Genomic DNA, 13,791 nt, shown 5'->3' on the forward strand with positions numbered 1-13,791 from the left:
CCCGTGGCTCTATCTCCCCAGAAGAATAGCTGGATGGATGAAAGCCAAGCGGAGAGAATCCGCCTAAAAGACTGTATATATAGCCTAGAGGAACAATAAGATGATCTACGTCTGTTGCCGAAAGCTAGGAAGAGTATGCCCCATGCAAAGGATAAGACGAAGATGCGCGTCACGACTCTAGAAAAATCCAGATATATGCTTTCAAACGAAGCGGCTGGAGGATAACCCCTCAAGTTATCGCAATATTTGGCGATCTGCTCAGAAAACACACAACGCCAGCCCTCCCTTCCATTGGACGGTGATATGAGATCCTGGCTGAATCGCAACTGTGGAATTTGCGTGCATATACATACCTGGATCGCAATGTACAGTATTACTTGAAGGATCCATTGTATCTTCGAGTCAGCTGGACAGCAAAACACATATGATGTAGATCCCAGCACGCAAATTATGAGTTGGTACCAAGAGAGGAAACCAATGAACCGGGACTCGAATACCGGGCATTTTGAATCTTGTCGGATGACAGTGGAAATCACCACACATGCAGCGGTGAAAGAATTCAGTTTGTGAGTCGGGTCGCAAGCCTGAGGAACAGATCAACCCATCGGGACCTGTCTAGTTGAGATCGAAAATACGAAAATGGGTCGTTTTGCTCATCAATCAGGATGACTGCAATGAAGAAAACGGGACCAAAGATCAGTAGCACAGCGCCTTGAATGGCGTACGAGATTATCATCTACCAAACGTTAGCCAACATCAAGTCACACCTTCATACGAGAACTTGCCCCGATGCCTGATAGGTCGGGATTTCCGGTGCCGTAGATAAGCTGACAGATGTTGTCACAAGTCTTAATCAACAAGGTGATGTTATAAAGCTTCAAGTTTTGCTCCAATCGATCAAGGAGGTCTTGCAGGCCAGAGAATGCGCAGGGATCCTCGGACTCACCCGGCTTCGCTGGTGGGAGGGTTGGAAGACTCGAGGGCTTCAGGTCATCAGTGGCGGCAACCGCGATCGAAACCAAGGCTAGCCCGAGTAGCAAAATGGCCTTGGGGGCGACCATGGCTTCTAATGGAAAGTTCGACAGGGTAAAGGAGCAATGCTAGATTTAGGGTGTTGGTATTGATGTTTGATGTTGGATGTTGAAGGTTGACCGATTGATCTCTTAGGCTCCGGGGCGCGGCGTGTCATAAATAACGCAAAAGTGCAAAAACATGGCATTTAATAGGCGGAATGGCGTTAAAAAGCAATGCATGGAGGCGTCCCTCGCGGTTCTAGAGCAGCTGTGACTGGTTGAACTGTTTCAGCTTCAGCCTTGTTTGCTTTTGACTCATCCACGGCGCTCAGACAGTCGGCTCTTGATTCTTCCAGCTCTGATCTATTATTCGCCGCTTATGAAACGAGTTGCTTTTCTTCCGTGTATCTCTAGAAGTAGCAGTGTGGAACGAATTCGCTTAATAGTCAATAACACGACGTCAATATCCCCCCCAGTAAATACAAGACGAAACCGCCCGGGCAGGTCACTTCAGCCAAACTATTGAGATTAAGTGTGAGCTTCCATACCTCTGTAAGGGGTTGCTGTGGTGATCAATTTCTTCAGCATTGAGAAATACACCGTGATCAATTACATATTCGCACAGCTGGATCTTGCGGCTGGGCTTGTTCTTGGGTGAGCCAGATCCCTCCAAATACCGGAGCCAGTTGCTCAGGTCCATGAAGTCAAACAGACCGGCGTTAGCTCTCTGAGCAGCATTTATCACTCAAGAGCTCTTCATATCCAGGGCCAAGGTGAGATGAATAAGAAATGAAGTTTGGGAATCTAGAGAGTGGCCTCGTCGAATGCCGACAAGTTTGAGACTTTGACTTCGAATCCATGATGCTCTTGACCTACCCATGAACTACTGGCTTTAACGGTTTATACCCCAGAGTACCCAACGTGCATGCTATAATAGTTTAAAGAAGGTCAGCGGAGCTCGTGATGTAAAGCCCGTTGGTACATCGCTCGTCTCGGAGGTATTACCTAAAACGTCCGTTCTGACAAATCCTTGAGACAATTGAGTCGGCGACCTGACGGATGGCTTTTTTTCTTCGACTATAAATAAAATCACAATTATTTCTGTTCAGGAGTCTCATCTCGAATATTTTGCGTTTCTATCTGCGTATCTTTAAAGCCAAGTCTCTCACCATATTCCGCGATCACGTCAAGAACTTCTCCACCAACATGCCAGACAGAACGTCACAACCCCACAAGTTGCAGAAAAGCCTGCCATGGACCCAAATACCACTGGTTGCAAGCGCTCCCATGGGAGGTGTTGCAACTAGCGACCTCGCCATCGCAGTGTCAAAAAGCGGAGGTTTAGGCCAGCTTGGATTCTCCGGTAGCGTGCTGGGAATGCAAATGGAACTGGAAAAAGTCAAGGAAGGACTGAAAGACATCATATCGGCCGAGGTACTGCCAGTTGGTGTCGGTATCATTTGTTTGAGCAACTCTGTTCAGCCATGGCTCCAACTATTCCGCCGATACCAGCCCGCCACTGTCTGGCTTTCGTTTGGCACGGCACAGCAGTTCTTAACGTGGACCAAGGGAATCCGAGACGTTTCGCCCAATACCAAGATATGGATTCAGCTTGGAGACGTAACGTCTGCTGTGGAAGTCGCAAAAGTATGTCAGCCAGACGCGTTAGTTCTCCAGGGCAGTGACGCAGGAGGCCACGGACATGCTCACGGCGCAAGTATTGTCACTCTTGTACCTGAGGTTATCGATTCCTTGGAGGGCGAGGGGCTTGGTGATATCTCGATTATAGCTGCTGGCGGCATCATGGATGGAAGAGGCGCTGCTGCTGCCATCATGCTTGGAGCGTCAGGCGTAGTGATGGGAACCCGATACCTTGGCGCCGAGGAAGCGCAATTTGACACCGACGTCAGAGAAGCTGTCTTCCAGGAGACCGATGGCGGAAAGAATACCGTGAGATCACGAGTGTTCGATGACTTGTATGGCAACAACTTTTGGCCAGAAACCTACGATGGCCGATGTTTGCGAGGTGCGATATATGAAGACTTTGAGGCTGGCATGTCAATTGAGGACGTTCAAAGAAGGGTATATGATGCAAGTGCCCAGCTAGACTCGAGAGAGGCACATATCAAGGACGTCATGACAGTCTGGGCGGGCACAGGAGTCGGCATGGTCAAGCGGCTGGAGAAGGCAGGTGATATCACTAGGGCCGTAAGAGAAGATGCAAAGAAACTGCTGCTTGGAGGTAGTTCGTGGTTATAAAGATGGCTTCCCATGATATTAGGGGGGCGTATTGTACGTGTAGGTAGTATTACTCCAGCTTCTGTGTCTTTGCCCAATCTACTTCTTAAAGGTCCATGTCACATCCTCCCAACCAGGCCTCCTACCGAGCTTGAAACCAGGGCCACTCGCTCCCCAAACAGGCCGCCTTGGTGCCGATCCGAAGATGGGATCAGTCGAGCCGGGCAAGTCCAGCCCTTCTACCGTGAAGCCAAGGGCCAGGACACCAGTAAATCCAAGAATCTCAGCGAAAGCAAATTTTCGGCCCGGACAGAGGTGACGTCCACCTCCAAATGGAAGCAGAGCCCCTCGTCTCGCCTTTTCGTCCTGTGCAGTGGGCTTCATGAACCGCTCGGGGTTGAAAGTATCTGCATCGTCGCCCCATACCGTATCGATAAAGTGAGTCACCATTGGCGGCCATTGCACGTTGGTTCCCTTCTTCAGTAGGTACTCTCGGCCGTCCAAGTCCTGGATCTTGGTGTCGTTCATGGCCCTCCTATTTCCAACGCTATGAAGATACATCCTAAGCGTCTCCTGATAGCAAGCGTTGAGTACAGGGCAGTGCTTTTCGAACTTGGTAGAATCGACCAAGGCTTTCCTTCCGTTCGGGCCATCCTCAATGGTTGTGATGGCCTCGATCTCGGCTCGTACACGTTTCAGGTATTCAGGTCGCGCAAAGAGGTTCACAAAGAGCCAGAATAGCGCCGGGATGGTGTTCGTAGACCCGACCCAGGGCAGCATGAGTTCTTGAACAGCAAGGTCCAGATCGTTGTAACCGGCGGCTCGAAGGACCGCAGTACGTTTCCGAATGATGTCAGAGACATCAGGTCCTTCCTCGCATCTAGCCTCGTAAAAAGGGAGAAACAGTTTGTTCAACTCGCTCCTTGCCGCCATAGACTCTCCTGCGATCAGACTGGGGGCCACGTCAATAGCTAGCAGCGTAGCACTTTTGTCGAATGTCCTAGAACCGAGTATCAATGGTCTGTTTGGGGTTTTGAGTAAAGGAGGGTGGATGTCGTACCATAGAAGGTGCACATGTTCTGGGGTGATGGGGTTCTTTTCTCCAAACAGAGCAACAGCCGTCGCTTCTGTCATCATATCGCGGATCCATAAGAAGGCGTCTAGAATAGTAACAGACTCATCCGGCTGAATAACATTGATGTGTCCCATCATCTTCTCGAGTGCCACCACATTCAGTCTATGCAGAGGCTCACCCAACAAAGATGAGTGAATGATGTCTAGCAACTCCTTCATTACGGTCGGCCGGCTGATAACTTCAACTTGTCTCTCGTTTTGCCCAAACATTCCCTTGGAGAACTCAACAATGAAGGGGTCAAAAGAGATGTCGTTGTTGCGTAAGGCTGCCTGAATGAGACTGGGCGAGTTGATAACGTATAGCTTGCCATTCAGCATTGGAAGTGTACAGATGGGCATACGCCGTTCCTTACTAATGGTCGAGTTAGAGAACACGGTTCAGCGGGTTATGGGGGCCAATACTCACAACAAACGCTTGTAAAAGCCTGCTTTCTCTGTCATCATAGAGATGATATGACCGAAGATTGGAATCCTTGGCTTCAACAACGGCGGCTCGAGTGGATCCATAGTTGGAAAGAGACATGCTTTCAACAAGTAGAGCAGTCCTGTCAGGGCTACTGCCAGCCATGCGGTTGATAGGGACAAACTCTCGAGAAGCATCTTTGCCAAGTCTCGTTACTTCGCAACGGGGACAAAGAACTTGACAATGATTGCCTCGAAGATCACCAGCTTGAAACCTAGCGCAGTGAATCAACATTCACCAGGACAATTCTTGTTGACCGCCGAGTCTGCTGATGCTGACCGCAGAGCCTTTATTGTGGTTTCAGGGGAATAATCACGGCTAATTCTAAAATGTCAGCACGTGATGTAAGCGCAATTCCTTAGCTTGGTATTGGGTAGTGACTTGGACTTTGGCCTCGCTAGGACAACCTGAGCTTAGTGCTTAGAATGCCAGCAAGCCTTGAGCCCCTGAGGACTCGTATGCTGCCTGTTTGTATCTACTCCGTATCCTGTCGCTTCGCTTATCATATCGTAGGATATTAGTGCAGGGGTTGGATTTATCCCGCGAATGACACCCGTGATCGGTTTCATACTCTAGGATGGTAGTGGAGATATCGTCGTGGCAGGGATGCCACCCTTGCAGGCACCCACCCTAGACTCTCGCGGACCGCCCTGATTTGAATACGTTTTGATGAGTTTAACGCGATGGTTATATCGAAGTGAAGTGATTGACGGAAAATCAATGGCTGAAATAGGATTGGTTCCCTAGTCAGAATGATCGAGAATACGTGCGTCTACTGCCTCACGTTACACTGTAGAGTCTTTCAAATGAACTACATCTGGCGGATAGCTATGATGCATATTTGATCCACGAATCTAGTAACGAAAGCTAGCAAAGGCTGAGAGTTACTGAAGAGTGGGCCTAGGTAATATAACTACTTGACTCGAAAGATGGTTCTGCTCGGTTCGTGGCAGGTCTGCTCGCCAGCTTTCGTATCATCTCCCCTCAGCTTTCGCCGCGTGCCTGGCCCTCATAATCTGTTTCTTCCACGAGAAGCACTGACTACAAGCTGCAAGTTCGGGACTGGTTAGCTGGGTCTGCATTTCAAGAAGAAAAGCATGAAGAGATGACGAGAACGTACTGCCGCTGTGATGCTTCTTGCACTCATAAACTCCGTCCCCATTTTGTGAGGCCGAAGGACAGCTGAGGGGATCTCGATCAGCGGTATCGAACTATTCATCCCAATCAGTGGCCAGGCCCTCAAGGGTGGCACTGATGATTGGGTTCATACTCCGTAGAATGCGTCGTTCTCCTCGCGAAAATCTGCACCACAATCCTCACACTATTGTTCGATTTAATTTGGAGCTTTTGGAGCGCAACGTCGACTAGGCTTACCACTTCCCGGAGGTGTTCCGCACAGAACACGCCATCGTTGATTTCGACAGACGCGGCGTCCATTGTGGTGATTTTGTTGAAGGGGAATGAGAAGTGTGTAGTATGGTATAGTAAAGATAGGCTGGTGTACAATCGCGGAAGGTCGGGGGCAGCGAGACAGAGGGAAGAGAAGCAGCGAGAGGAGAAAGGGCAGCATCATATAGAAGATGAAAGCGGTGAGAGGTTCGCGTTCGCATCGACGTCATTCAAGACGCTATTGAAGCAAAGGCTGAGACATGAACCAAGGCTTTGGTGGTCTGCTTCCTGTTTGAAGAGAGTGTGGCTGGCTGAAGTGGTCAGGCGCTCCCAAATGGCTCGTAGAGCGGGACGATCTGCGGCCCGAGCTGTCAAGATCTGCACTTTGGATAGGGTGCGTGAGTGGGCAACTGGATATAAGCCCTCTCGCCAAGATCTTTTGAACGTACTAAAGACGCTTGTGGGCCGTCGATTGAGATTCTTGTCCAACGCCGCAGCTGCTACTTCAAAAAGACCTTGAAAAGGGTAAGCTAATATTTCTATACAGCTGCCTAGTCTTTGACTTGGACCCCGGACTCTGAGAATAGATGATCACCCCTTCTGACTTTCTGATCCTCATTGACGTCGCCAAAGAGCCCTTGACTTATTCACCCCTAAGGGTGATTCATAAGATATAATAAGGATAATAAGATTTTAAATAAAAGAGATCAAAAGTGTTGATGACCGTCTTCGCCGCTATAGCGTCTCGTTTTTTTTTTCTTCACTACTATACCACCTTTCTTAAGACCCCTTAGGGACTCTTGATGCCACATGGCGTCGAACTCGGAATGTCAAAATGCTGGGTTCCGGCAGGCCAATGGCAGTGAAGAATAAATGGATTTTCCGTGTCTCGGCCTCGTCGTACGAGATCACCTTGTTCAGATAATCATCATAGGCTTGTTGAAGGGCGGTGTTATACTTATCGACCAGCTCCTCCACATTCTTTCCCGCAAGGCCAGGATAGCGGTTATTGCAAGACGTAGCGAGTGGTAGTGGTCGAACAGCGTGCTGTCCAGGTCAAAGAAGACGACCTTGTTGGGTGTTTGTTCCTTGATGATTCCGTCGTGGCGCGCCGATAAGATGCTGCCCAAAGAAGAGTGAGTTGAGGCTTGTTAGAAAACAGGTCACGAATCAAGGGCCAGGATGTTGAATTAAAAGCAAGGAATCGGCTGGACTGTTACGGTGAGTTTCAAGGTCGCGTGCCGATTTCATCAACACATTTTTCAAAGTTTCCCAACAAAACTTGTATTTCCTTTCACCTGACAGACACACTGTCTATTCGCATCATAGACTCATCAACCATTTGTCAAGGTACTCCGAGTCTTCCATCTTTCTTAGCAACTCCTCGTACCTCTTCCCTTCTGCCATACCCTCCTGTAATGACTGCGGAATATCAGGGCATTTCTTCATATCATCCCACTCCGTAGCGCCAAAGTCTCTCAACACGGCGCACCGCTCTTCCATGGTTCCACAAGCGGCCAGTCGGGACCAGTCGTCTGGCTTTTCGGGTGCATCATATTCTGGTAGCCGCAGAGAGCAGTCTCCCGCGAAGGTTTTGAGCAGGAGAACAGGGTGTCCGTTCTCTCCCGGCGAAGACGTAGAGGAAGACCTTGAAGGGTAACCAACGTGTAAATTGGGTGGATAATGGTAACCATAGGGGTAGGATGAGTCTGGGTGCTGCGCTTCGAATTTAAGGCTGGGCCACCATCGAGCGCCCAGCTGCATGAGGCGGAGGGCGAGTGTGTCTTCTTCTTTCAAGGATCCTTCATCTGTAGGAATTTGGCAATATGACTCTCGGGATGAGCGTGGAAGCCCAACCCATTCGAGTTCAACGCCCGTAAATCGGCCCAGGACCACACCACCCACTGACGGATAGGCAATGACTTTACAGTTGTAAGGGCCGGGTATGGCTCGGTGCTTGTGGCCGCTGGGGGGACTAGCAGAATCTGGGGATAGAGGGCTAATGCTTTTCATTGTGAGATGTGGTTTTTGTTCGACAATGAGGAAGAGAGAAAGAATGGCGGGGAAATCATCACATCAACATCCAACACAGTCACGTGTAAGCAAGCACAGCTTGAGGGATCCGGGGAGTCAGCTGCATCTGACCGGAGGGAAAGTTATGTTTCTCAGCCCAACTTGTCAGGCCATATTAGAGAGACTGGATCTTTGCAGGGAAGTCCCGGCATGTTTTGGGAGGATTTGATCTATATCCTTGTGGATTGCCATGCTTGCTCTCGTATTCACGAAGCCTCAGCCACCTTCCGTCAATTGTATATCCTTGTAATGTGACATCCCTGCCAGCGATCAGTGCAAATGAACTCCAGATATTTCCCTACCTACGGAGAGTAGATACCAATTCATAGGAATAGTGTAATAGGATCATAAGATAATCAAACTAGTATGTTACAACTTCAGATGTTAGTTTTCTGCTCCTTAGATTAATTACAACTTTACCGCCTTCAACCGGTGCAGGTGTCTCAAATCCTGTTACGATAACTGCTCGGCAGCATGTGCAATGGTGGTGACCCTTGCAGATGGCCCGGCCCGGCCCGATGGAGATTCGAAGGATAGACGAATACATACTACACGACGGTTGCAGATTCTGTGTGTTTCAGGCAATTAACAGCCTTATCCCAGCTAACGCAGCTAGCCACACAGGCCGGCAGATGCTTCCTCCTCCATCGCCTCATTATGACATGCTCTATAACTGAGAAGCTGCGTGTAACGTATCTTTGCATCAAGTCAAGACACCCATACGATATACGAGGTCATGGTGATATACGAGTAATGAGCAGTCGGGTTATAAATAATGAAGGCCTCCTCTGAAAGGTCCGTGATGATACAATCCTGACAGGCGGTCCTATACGAAGAGCCTGAGCCTGGAACACGGCTACCTGTGTACTTTTTGCAACGCTCTCACAATGTTTTCCCTCCTTTTATTCACATGTCTTGCCTTCAGTGGCGTGCGAGGCCTACCACAAGGCAACCCTATCGCATCAGCCATAGCTGAAGCAGGCGACGGCTTGCCAGCTGGACCAGTGGAGGGTTCGCCAGCTGGAGTAGTGGACACCATGACAGCCGAGGACATGAAAAATGCCTTCCCTCCACGCGACCCGGCCGACGCTCAGAATTGGTATGGAACAAGCTTGTTTGGCTTCAAGTGAGTATCCTTCCCCCCTACCCTCTGGCCAATGACTTACACACTATCCTATAGTGGGTGTGATGACAAGGATAAGACGTGGAGAGAGAAGATCATCGAAGCATACTCTGATGCCAGCGAGTTGGTCAATCACGAAGACATAACGGAGGATCTTGACTTCAACTCTGCCGCTGCTCTTCAGTTCTTGGGCCCCTCGGGACTGAACAAGGATCAACAAGCACAGATACAGAACGTCATCACCAACCTGGCAACCGTCAAGGAAGGTGCTAGCTGGTTTACCCCAAACTGGATTCGTGTAAGTCTCGTGAATCAGTTCCATCAGTTTCAAATTGCAGAGCTGACCCCATGGCACAGGTACGATGTGATGACCCGTTGAAACTCTGCATAGAGGAGCCAGATGATCCAGATAACCCCAAATGTCCCCCAGCATCTGCACAAGGCGAGGATCAGTCTGTTGAAACCATCGCTTATGCGAGGAATCCATTCGAGAAGGACAATGACAAGTACTCGGACATCACATTCTGCCCAGCCTTCTTTCGCTTGCGGAACTTGGGCAATGCTATGGCTTATGGATCCGGCCACACCCACCCCATCTTGAAAGCCGATTTGAGGAACTATGAGAGCCGTGGTAAGTGAAAAGGTCTTCCAAAAACTATCCCTACTAACTTGGCCAGCTGATAACTTCTTGCACGAGCTATTGCACCTTGACCTAGCCGCCAACTCCAAGGACGGTAGCCCAAATCCAGATATTCGGGATCTTCTCATCAAATTCACTTTTGGTACTGGTCCGGATAAAGGGAAAAAGTCAATATGGACAAAGGTCTACGGCTCACGCCTAGCCAAGATTCTTGCCAGTTTCCAGCCATGGCGGAAAGATCAGCCCCTGGGATACTTCATCCAACGCAGTGATGACAGCTACACCATGTTCATCCTGGCAATGTACGTTCAGAGAAAGCTTGGATACTATCCATACATTCCAATGGTCTACGACCAGCTCAATGACATGCCTCTCGTTCCACCCCGCGATCGGAACGATCAACCCGGACTAAGCGGCTTGGTACCATTCGAAAAGAGCGACGCTGAGCCAGCCGTATTCCTGGATTTCACCCAGGACGGTGACGGAATTTGCCCATCTCTCTACGAAGGTGGGTCTGGAGAGGACGTGGAGATTGGTGCCCCTCACGACCGGTCCTTATACCCTGACTTGTATTGGGAGCAGTACAAAGGCTGGATCAAGGAGATTGAGACTTTTCTCGGCCAAGAAGAAAATACAACGGCTGCCTAGGGTCTTTCATCGAGGTTGGCAGTGGCAGTCTACTTGTTGAAGACTACAGACCCTCTGAGATGCAAGTATGTAGATGGACAGACCGGTTACAACTCCGGAGTGAGTGTAAACTCCCCATCTTCGGAGAATAAGCAAAATTTCCAGTTTCCCGGTTCCACTTCCCCAGGTTTCATCACCTGATGTAACAATCTACTATCTCTCATCAAACATCTCCCTGCTGTTAGCGGACTATCGGTGCGCAGTGGCAATGATCTTGCTCTGTACCCCGCGTTTACGTGCGGATCCGCGGGCCAGATGTGGTATGGCAAGTGTCGCCCAGCCTTGTTAGCGTCGATAAGCCTCCTGATCCTAGACTCTAACATCATTGTCGTTGGCTGGGTTATCTCGCTATCATCAATATGCGCGGACACGGTTAACGGAAGCTGATACTCGTGTGCAGTTACTGGACTGCGATCTGGACCCCAAGGAGCGGTATATCGACGGGATTGTCTCCTGAAAGTGTGGCCACCACTCCATGGTGTTTGGGAATATCAATTTATATCTTGGATGAGCCTGCTCCCCACATGAAGCAGGGCTTGTTTCCTCCTCAAGGCATCTGGCATATTAGATACCTTCTCATTGTTCATTTTTCTGTCTCCTCATCCCTACGATGCGCTCTGCGACCGCCCCCACCGAGAAGGATGTGTCCTTGGCGGACATGGCGCTCGATTTACCCAAGAAGAAGGGGCTAGACAGCATGGTCCAGGCTACTGATGATGCTAGCATCTCTAACGGCGAGACCGAGGAAGACGATCCATACAAGCTACTGTCAGGCGTGGCTATGTACGACGGCCGCAGGCTGGTAACCATCCGCGCCATCTTGACTGGTGGTGTGCTTGGCTCTCTGATTGCCTGCTCAAACCTGTATCTCGGTATTATCACCTTGATGGCGAATTCGAGACTGTTGGACTAATGTAAAAATACCTATCTAGGGTTAAAGTCTGGCTTCGGCGCTGATGCGTCCTTGTTCTCGGCAATCTTTGGCTACGCTATTTGCAAACTCCTCGAGAAGTCCAAGGTGAGACAATGCTCGACTCCCAAGAAGCGGACATCTTCAACTTAGATGACGCGCTCACAAGCTCATAGATACCCTTCCTGTCCGGCCACTTCGGTCCACACGAGAACAACATAATTCAGGCAACGTCTCTTGGATGTATCGGCGTGGGCTTCATGTTCATGAGCGGCGTGCCTGCCATGTACCAACTGAAGCTTCTTGGACCCGGCCCTCAATCCGACTACGGAAGGATGCTCTGTCTCACACTTGTGGCTGGGTTTTGGGGTCTCGGCTTCGCTGTTCCTCTCAGACACATGTTTATTCTCAGGTTGGCACGTCAACTGAGCCTCTACTTTCCTCTGGGACAAGCATCAGCCATTACGATACGCGCCCTTCACTCGAATACTGAGGGCTCTATGGGAGCCAGGGACAAGATCAAGTCAATCAGCTACTCCTTTTCGGCATCTGTTATATGGTCCGTCGCTACCTCTTACGCACCGGGAATTCTCTATCAGTGGAATCCTTTTTGGTGGATCTACAAATGGGGCGGCCATGGTATTCTAAGTGCCGTGAACTGGGGCTGGCTCTCCTGGCAATGGTCCCCTTCTATGATCGGAGTGGGCATGCTCATCGATCTCAACGCTTCCTTGTCCTACCTTCTCGGAACAGTTCTGGCCTGGGGTGTCATTGGGCCAATAATCGTGGCGAAGGGTGAAGCTATCGGGATTCCCTATGACCCCACCAACCCCAAGCTGATCACCTACAATGCTTTTGTTCCCGAGCAGCTCAAGACGAACCCTTCGCCTCGATACTGGGTGCTGTGGCCAGCTGTGTTGATGATGCTTGCCGCATCCATCGCCACGATTCTCCTCGAGACCAAGAACTTTGGAAAGCTTGGCAAGTATGGACTCCAGCGGCTGGATAACAGGGTTGCCAAGCATATGGGGAGACGCCTGATCTTCGAGAACGACTCCAATCCGGGGGCTCTAGCCCTTGGAGACTTTGAGATCCGAGATCCCGTGCCAAAAGAATACCAGGTTCGATGGTGGGAGTGGTCATCCGTGACAGTTGTGGCATTCGTGTTTGCCATCATCACTCTCAAGTACACCTTTGGTGTGCCCCCTGCACTCATTCTCCTTAATGTCTTCCTGGGCTTCATTTGGTCGTTCGTGGTGATCCAAGTCTTCGGAGCATCTGGCACCAACCCCATCTCGGCCGTTGCGAAGGGTTCCCAATTTGTTACCGGCGGCGTCCTTCGTAACCAGGTCGAGAAGCAGGGATTTGAACATGCTGCCCGTTCCACTCTCGTGGGAACTGTCCTGTCTTCTGCGGCTGCCAACCAGGCTGGCGAGCTGTGCCAGGATTTCCGTACTGGCTTTCTCTTGGGGACGCCAGCCCGGGCTCAGTGGCACGCTCAGTTGTTGGGTACGCTCATGGCTGTCTTTCTGACCCCAGGCTTGTTTGTCTTGTTCACCAAAGCGTTTCCCTGCATCACCGACGCATCGGCCACTACCTGCCAGTTTGCTCTGCCATCAGTCACAGCATGGCGAGTAGTAACTGAAGCCATTCTTGCCGAAGAGTTCCCCATCAGCCAGTCCAGCTGGATATTTTCTGTCGTCTTTTCTATCGTGGGAATGGCTCTTGTTATCCTAAAGCGTTACTTGATACAGAGGCCGCATTTAAAGAAGTGGGATGCATTTGTGCCCAACATGTCGCTTGTTGGACTCGCAATGACCATTCCTGGATCTACCACGACAGTCACAGTGGCCATCGGCTCAGTCATTGCGTGGATATGGAACAAGCGTTGGCCCAAGTCCCACGCTAGGTTCATGTACGCCGTCGCATCGGGTGGCATTGCCGGAGAGGGTGTCGGCTATGTTGTCCTCAGTGTTCTCCAGATCGCGGGTGTCGGCGGTAGTGAGCTTGGAACGATGATTGGATGTCCTGGAGGTGCGTGCTAAGCTGTCGGAATGGACTCCCAAAAGGAGTATTGGCGATGGAGCCAGCGCCTACTAGCCCTGATTGGGACATGAGGTC

At 50.3% G+C, this 13,791-nt stretch overlaps 4 protein-coding genes across 4 annotated transcripts; 2 read left to right on the forward strand and 2 right to left on the reverse strand.

Moving 5' to 3' along the window:
• Positions 1–3,350: 3,350 nt before the first annotated feature.
• Positions 3,351–4,727, reverse strand: NCS57_01286700 (uncharacterized protein; the record flags this gene model as incomplete). The annotated part of the gene is made up of 2 exons (XM_053062525.1): positions 4,312–4,727; positions 3,351–4,251 (listed from the first exon to the last, which is right to left on the reverse strand). The coding sequence occupies exons 1-2, from the start codon at positions 4,722–4,724 to the stop codon at positions 3,351–3,353; spliced, it is 1,314 nt and encodes a 437-aa protein (XP_052907420.1). The 5' UTR covers positions 4,725–4,727.
• A 1,095-nt stretch (positions 4,728–5,822) lies between these two features.
• NCS57_01286800 (uncharacterized protein) lies at positions 5,823–6,285 on the reverse strand (the record flags this gene model as incomplete). Its single annotated transcript, XM_053062526.1, has 3 exons — positions 5,823–6,059; positions 6,119–6,169; positions 6,223–6,285. 3 exons carry the CDS (start codon positions 6,283–6,285, stop codon positions 5,823–5,825), a joined length of 351 nt encoding a protein of 116 aa, XP_052907421.1.
• Positions 6,286–9,347: 3,062 nt separating this feature from the next.
• On the forward strand, positions 9,348–10,721 carry NCS57_01286900 (uncharacterized protein; the record flags this gene model as incomplete). Its single annotated transcript, XM_053062527.1, has 4 exons — positions 9,348–9,436; positions 9,491–9,731; positions 9,791–10,064; positions 10,111–10,721. The coding sequence occupies 4 exons, from the start codon at positions 9,348–9,350 to the stop codon at positions 10,719–10,721; spliced, it is 1,215 nt and encodes a 404-aa protein (XP_052907422.1).
• A 649-nt stretch (positions 10,722–11,370) lies between these two features.
• NCS57_01287000 (uncharacterized protein) lies at positions 11,371–13,715 on the forward strand (the record flags this gene model as incomplete). Its single annotated transcript, XM_053062528.1, has 3 exons — positions 11,371–11,632; positions 11,693–11,778; positions 11,847–13,715. 3 exons carry the CDS (start codon positions 11,371–11,373, stop codon positions 13,713–13,715), a joined length of 2,217 nt encoding a protein of 738 aa, XP_052907423.1.
• Between the last annotated feature and the right edge of the window lie 76 nt (positions 13,716–13,791).

The sequence above is a fragment of the Fusarium keratoplasticum genome, chromosome 11, assembly GCF_025433545.1.
Source record: "Fusarium keratoplasticum isolate Fu6.1 chromosome 11, whole genome shotgun sequence".
Classification (NCBI taxonomy): Eukaryota; Fungi; Ascomycota; class Sordariomycetes; order Hypocreales; family Nectriaceae; genus Fusarium; species Fusarium keratoplasticum.